The following is a 6,856-nucleotide window of genomic DNA, read 5'->3' as shown; positions in this document are numbered from 1 at the left end:
AGAATAAACAAAAAATAACTACGCACAAAAGAAGTATATATTGTTGAAATTTAAATTTTATTAGCATTGTTGTTTACCAATTGAGAAATGTCGCTAACTTCTAGTGTATCAAAATATATCGTTTGTTGTTATTTACTTTGTCTTATCTAATGATTGATATATTATATTGTTGTTTTTTCATATAGTATAATTCTAACCAGGGGTTGGTTATAGCCACAAACCGAACTAGTTGTAGTTATTATGATGAACATTAGTTAATAAATCCTAGTCGTTTGTGGGCCTTACTTTGCCTTGTAATTATGTATATATAAAGGCCAAAACCACAAGCCCTTCATGTCATCCCAACTCACTTAATTCCCCTAGCTTCACATTTCACATACCTCTCATATCTTGCAATATGAGCACCCTCCCTACAACACAAGGGAAAACTGTCCCAGATGCATCTGATTACAAGGGCCGGCCGGCCGACAGGTCCACAACCGGTGGTTGGTCCGCGGCCGCCATGATATTAGGAGGAGAAGTGATGGAGAGATTGACAACACTCGGCATCGCCGTTAATTTGGTCACATACTTGACCGGTACTATGCATTTGGGCAATGCTGCCTCTGCCAATGTTGTTACTAATTTCTTAGGAACCTCCTTTATGCTCTGTCTATTGGGTGGATTTCTTGCTGATACTTTTCTAGGAAGGTTCGAAATTTAATATATCTATAAAAAAAGGAAAATGCTACTTCTCAAGAAAAATAGCTTCAAGAATTTTTCAAGAAATAGTTGGCAAATTTTAATTGGATGATTTATTTGTCCACTTTTTATTTTTCAGCCACACCTCCTTGAATTGTGGCAAATAGTGCATTGTGATTGGCTATTCTTTATTCTTAAAGAATTCTTGATGTTATTTTTCTAGAGATATAGCAGTGCTCATAAAAAAAATTCCTTTCTTATTATGGAAAACTAAGACAAGACTTAGTTATTTTATTTTTGTTATTCAAAATGATCCACATTAATTATGATTGGTTTTAATGCCTCGTGATTTCTGAGAGTTAATTTAATATTTTTTGCTTCCCATTCTTTGTTTGACAGATATCTCACCATTGCCATCTTTGCAGCTGTCCAAGCAATTGTAAGATAATCTCAACTATTCATTTTGTTGTTTCCATTGTTTTCTAGTACTATTTTACATTCAAATCAAGATTTTAATATTAGTATACATGTAAAAAAGTTTGCAACAATTCAAATAAATATTCTAATCAAAGTAACTCATTAATTTTGAATGATCTGACGATTATAATTGATTGACAATGTAAATTTTTCTTACGCTAACAATGCCTTTGAATTAAATCCTCAAAAATTTAATCATACCGTTGTTTAGTTCTTTGATATTGACAAATGTATGTTTATATTAGGGTGTAACAATATTGACGATATCAACTATAATTCCAAGCCTACATCCACCAAAATGCAAAGAAGACTCTAAATCTTGCATACAAGCAGACAGCAAGCAACTATTGGTGATGTATTTAGCACTTTACATCACGGCCCTCGGCACCGGTGGTCTAAAATCTAGTGTCTCTGGCTTTGGTTCTGATCAATTTGATGATTCTGATGACCAAGAAAAGAAGGGTATGATTAAATTTTTCAGCTGGTTCTATTTTTTCGTAAGCATAGGGTCTTTGGCAGCGGTGACTGTTCTTGTGTACATACAAGATAACCAAGGTAGAGGTTGGGGTTACGGTATTTGTGCGGTCGCAATTGTGGTTGCGCTCCTTGTTTTCTTGTCCGGTACCCGCAAATACCGGATCAAGCAACTTGTTGGTAGTCCTTTGACTCAGATTGCGGTCGTGTTTGTGGCTGCTTGGAGGAAGAGACACATGCAATTGCCCTCTGATTCTTCATTGCTCTATGAAGAGGATGATATCCTATGTGAAACACCTAAGACCAAGAAGCAAAGGATGCCACATAGCAAACAGTTCCGGTAAATTTTCTATTCATTCTTCTTAGTATTATAGTATAATAATTATTATTATACATAACTTTATTCTTTTTTAACTTAATAAGTTCTTTTTTTTTTGACACTATGTTAACTTGCTATGTTTATGTCTTGTTGGTGTTCCTCTTAGTTTAAGTAGCTTAATCTAAAGTTTCTCTTCCAATGAATGGAACAATTTGAGTAATAATTTATATAAAAAAATTCAATTATAGTTTCTTGTTGACTAGACTACAATAATGTTTGCTAAACTAGTATTCATTCATTTATTTATTTATTGGATTGTAGAACAAGCAAAACTTTTTTCAATCCCGATCTTCATGATTGGAAACCATTAGAGAAGATTGTCTATACTAAAAACATTGACATAGTTGATATATTTGTGGTTGTTGACTCAAAATTGAATAGTTTGGATTTCAAATTCGTATATTTTTATTTTATTTGAAAACAAAAGTTGGATTATTTAATCTCAAATCTTACTATCACATATATTCTGAAAGTGTAATGCATCAATTTTTTAACATAATATAATTTCGGAGACAATATATCCACCTTTTCCTTCTCTTACCTTCCCATCCCTTCCATTTTCTCCTCTCTTTTCTTTACTCCCCAATTCCCAAACAAATTATAAAGGTTTAGATTCAAAGTTGAGTCAACACAAAGTGATAGAGTGGAATATACTGTATATGTCAAGGAGGGGCCCTATTCGATGTTGATCCTGCCAAGATGCATGGGAGTTTCATTTTCAATTTACCAATTGAGAGCCGTATGCAACTAACAATAAAGACATTTATCATTATTGGGCCCCACTTGATGTAGAAAGAACAAATTATTGGGTGCCACATATTTAATAGTGGGCCATGAAATGACAACTGGGTTATTAAGGATCATTTGCTCCTTAATCATGGTGACAAGTCCACGCACGAGCTTAATAGTTAAGAGTAGAAACCAACTAATAATGTGTGGTTTATTCTCTCAAAAAATAATGTGTGGTTTATATAATAGTATAGTATTGGCTAAACTGCACTTTTCGCCCTCTAAGTTTTAAAATGTTACGATTTTGGTTCCTTATTAAAAAAATTTGCAATTTTGGCCCCTTTCGTCCCAAAATTGTTGAGAAGACGCCACGTGTCCCAAAAAAGGGACCATAATCGCAACTTTTTGTAAAGATGTGAGGCCAAAAAGCATATTTCCCTTATGTTAGAGGGTCAAAAGAACATATTTCTCTAAACATGGGGGGTTACTTTTGCAATTTTTTTTAATAGGGGGCCAAAATTGCAACATTTTGAAACTTAGGGACAAAAAGTGCAGTTTAGCCTATAGTATTTTTTGCGTATCGCTTTGGATATTTTCTCTGCCTTTTGAGATTTGCAAGATATCCATCTAGTCTATCTCCTTTCGAAATTATTGCTTTTACATATTCACAAGCTTGTCAACGTCTAAAGTTTCAAAAATCTAACTAAGGATGAGAAAATTAACACCTTTCTTTGTTTTTAGTTAATGTCAAAAAAGAAGTATGCCTTGGACCTCTCATCAATCAAAATTACCTTAAAGTATATTAAGTAGATTGATTGAAAGGGTCAATAAACTTCGGTTACAGTTGAAATTAATTCGAAGCACTTAAGTTCATGTCTAATTGAAATAATTTTTAATTAGACTTTACTTATTTTACCACTGAATTACAAATTAATAAAGCTCATAGTCTATTTTTTTAAAAACACGAGACTTGAGACAAAAAAAAACATAATTAATATGCATATTGCTCCTCTTTGGTGTTGCTTAATATGTATATTTCTCCTCTTTGTTATTACCTTGAAGATTAATGAATTAATTGATTTACATTTTGATCAAACAGTTTCTTAGACAAAGCGGCAATCAAAGGCATAGAAAGTGGCAGTGCAATCACAATCAAGGAGAAATGGTATATCTCTACCTTAACAGATGTGGAAGAAGTTAAAATGGTAATAAGGATGTTACCCATATGGGCCACAACCATAATGTTTTGGACAATCCATGCTCAAATGACAACATTCTCAGTATCACAAGCAACAACCATGGATTGTCACATTGGAACATTTCAAATCCCAGCAGCATCAATGACGGTCTTCTTAATCGGAACTATTCTCCTAACTGTTCCTTTCTACGACCGCTTCATTCGACCAGTCGCAAAAAAATTACTAAACAACTCACACGGATTCACTCCTTTACAACGCATTGGTGTTGGTTTAGTCCTCTCAGTAGTGTCCATGGTTGCGGCAGCACTCATAGAAATGAAGCGGTTGAAATTCGCACGATCACATGGTTTTGTAAACGATCCAACGGCAAAGATGCCATTGAGTGTGTTTTGGTTGGTGCCACAATTTTTCTTTGTTGGGTCTGGAGAGGCCTTTATGTATATGGGACAATTAGACTTTTTTTTAAGAGAATGTCCTAAAGGAATGAAAACTATGAGTACAGGGTTGTTCTTGAGCACACTCTCAATAGGGTTTTTCTTTAGCTCATTATTAGTGACTCTAGTGAACAATGTGACGGGTCCAAATAAACCATGGATTGCGGATAATCTTGATCAAGGGAGGCTCTATGATTTTTATTGGCTATTGGCTATGCTAAGTGCTATAAATGTGGTGATATATTTGGCTTGTGCTAAGTGGTATGTGTACAAGGACAAGAGACTTGCTGAGGCGGGCATAGAATTGGAAGAAATAGATGCCTCTACATTCCATGCATAGGGGTTTTTCACCAATCAACTTTTTTCTTCTGTTTGTTTTTTTCTGCATAGATTTCTCCCTAGTAGAGTCTTTGTCTTTTTATAAAGAGTGATTGGAGTTTAAAAATGTTTTACACGATCATTCGCTCATATGTCACCATTTGTATTTTCTTTTTAAAATATTTCAACAAACATTATGTGGTGAAATATGAGTAAATAATTGTCTAAAACTTTTTCATACCATCAATAGATATCCATTAAACCTTTTTCAAATAAACAGCTTCATGTACAAATATGTTTTCTATTTAAAATGTATAAATGTGTTAAGTGCCTCCAAATGTAACAAAAGAAAGTATTTCCCTTTTTTCTTTGTCTTCTGAAAACATAGCATTAAGGTCAGCAACACTTACTTTTGAACACTCTCTTTAGTATTCACTCTTTTATTGGATGAAATCAATGTATGTCCCACTGTTTTGTGTCGGTTTTATTTCTAAAGTGTAGACCCGCTATAATTTAAACCAAAAGAGAATGAGTATTAAAGAGAGAGTTCGAAAAAGAGTGTCGCTAGCACTATTCTTTTATTACAATGATGAAAATATTCTGACATCAACGGCGGATCTTAGTGAGGACCAGTGTCCAAAACATATAAATTAATCTATATCTATACTTCTATACTATATAAGTATATATAAAGGGAATACATGATTTAGAGTTAGCTTTTTTATTATTCAAATTATACTTTTGAACAAATTTTTCTATAATAATGTTATATTATTGGTGTAATTAAAAATGGCTTATTTAGTCCCTCAAAATATGCTAATGTCGGACAATTTAGTCCCTCACTGTTAATTTTAACCAAAATATCTAAGGTGGACTGATGGTCGAATTTAGGCAAGTGTACCAAATCGTTTACTGAGTAATAAAATAGTAATTAGAGTATTGTATCCACAAGGACTGTCGTTCCAACTAGGCAATTATCGTTACTTATTTGAGAACAATAAATAATAAAATAAAATAAAAGATAAAGTAGGTTTATGCAATTTAGTCTGTTTGCAGCAGAGCAGGAGTTTAGGAGTTAACCTATTATGATTGCAAAATGTTAGCGTCGGTTAGAATTTTTCAAATCATCTCTATTCATTTGTTGGAATAAATTAATGGTCAAGCATTATTCCTACCAGCTGTCAAGTTGCGCCTATTGATCACACCAACTTGTGCATGTGGGGCGTAACGTTCTCATAGGTCTGGATTTATTCACCTCCAGTTGTCGAGTTGCAACCTTACACCGGAGTTTCTACACGGGTTAGTGCTTAGGGTCGTCAATCCTGTAGAGAGATGCACCTTTTCGCGTTGAGGTACATGGGGTTTTTACTCTCTCAGGTGTATTTGAAACACAAGACTTAAATTAGGGTTCCTAAATTTTCAATGGTCCTAAAGGTTCCCTCATCTATTGAATCTTAAGAGTACGTCAACATATTCTCTCTCTATCTCTCTCTCTCTCTCTCTCTCTCTCTCTCTCTCTCTCTCTGTAGTTCTACAAACGGGCAACCCTATAATATTGTCTACCTTACCAAGGATGAAAGAAGAATAAAGTTACTATGCATATTTAATTCCTTGAAGTTACTATGTTTTCCTAATTACGTGGTTCGTTATTAGTTACTTCCTGATTCGGGTAGGTTCTCACCAATATTAGGTATGTCACTTCCCTAAGTACCGTTATCTCAGGGTTGGTTCGTTTCAGAAGAAACAAATCTTAGGCTATAATAAAATTAAATAGGATTTACAAAATAACTGAATAAAGAACTTAAATTAAATAATACAAATAAATAAAGACTAGAGACAAATTACAAAAGAAATAAAACATACCCTATAGACTTAGAGTGAGGAGAGACTCCTCCATTGAAACTCCTAGTGCTTTCTTTCCTATTGAACCACTTCGTTATGAATGAGAGGAGTTGTATTTAAAGGCAAAGTTTTCACCTGGGATTGGCCTTGAAAATTGGGCTTTTTCTATTTAAAAAGTGGAAAAAGCAGTTCTGACCCGCCCACAACATGCCTGGGGAGCATGTTGGGGCGCATAGGTGTAAAATTGCATGCCTAAGGCGCATGACAGCATGTCTGGGGCACATCAATGTGTTCTCTAGCACGTAATTGCATGTTTCTTCGTC

At 34.2% G+C, this 6,856-nt stretch overlaps 1 protein-coding gene across 1 annotated transcript; it reads left to right on the top strand.

The window, feature by feature from the left end:
* Positions 1-338: 338 nt before the first annotated feature.
* On the top strand, positions 339-5,043 carry LOC146919418 (protein NRT1/ PTR FAMILY 6.3-like). Its single transcript, XM_085712767.1, has 4 exons — positions 339-690; positions 1,081-1,120; positions 1,404-1,972; positions 3,840-5,043. Exons 1-4 carry the CDS (start codon positions 398-400, stop codon positions 4,711-4,713), a joined length of 1,776 nt encoding a protein of 591 aa, XP_085568893.1. The 5' UTR covers positions 339-397; the 3' UTR covers positions 4,714-5,043.
* Positions 5,044-6,856: the final 1,813 nt, after the last annotated feature.

This window comes from Medicago sativa, chromosome 5 (genome assembly GCF_051527215.1).
Source record: "Medicago sativa cultivar Bolivia chromosome 5, Bolivia_mono, whole genome shotgun sequence".
NCBI lineage: Eukaryota > Viridiplantae > Streptophyta > Magnoliopsida > Fabales > Fabaceae > Medicago > Medicago sativa.
Note: the sequence above shows the minus strand (reverse complement) of the source record. Positions and strands in the feature narration are given on the sequence as shown.

Excerpts from the sequence above, each read along its gene's own strand:
- LOC146919418 (XM_085712767.1), top strand. The coding sequence starts at position 398 with ATGAGCACCCTCCCTACAACACAAGGGAAAACTGTCCCAGATGCATCT. Across the intron at positions 1,121-1,403 it reads TTGCAGCTGTCCAAGCAATT|GGTGTAACAATATTGACGAT; the intron begins GTAAGATAATCT and ends TGTTTATATTAG. Across the intron at positions 1,973-3,839 it reads CCACATAGCAAACAGTTCCG|TTTCTTAGACAAAGCGGCAA; the intron begins GTAAATTTTCTA and ends TTGATCAAACAG.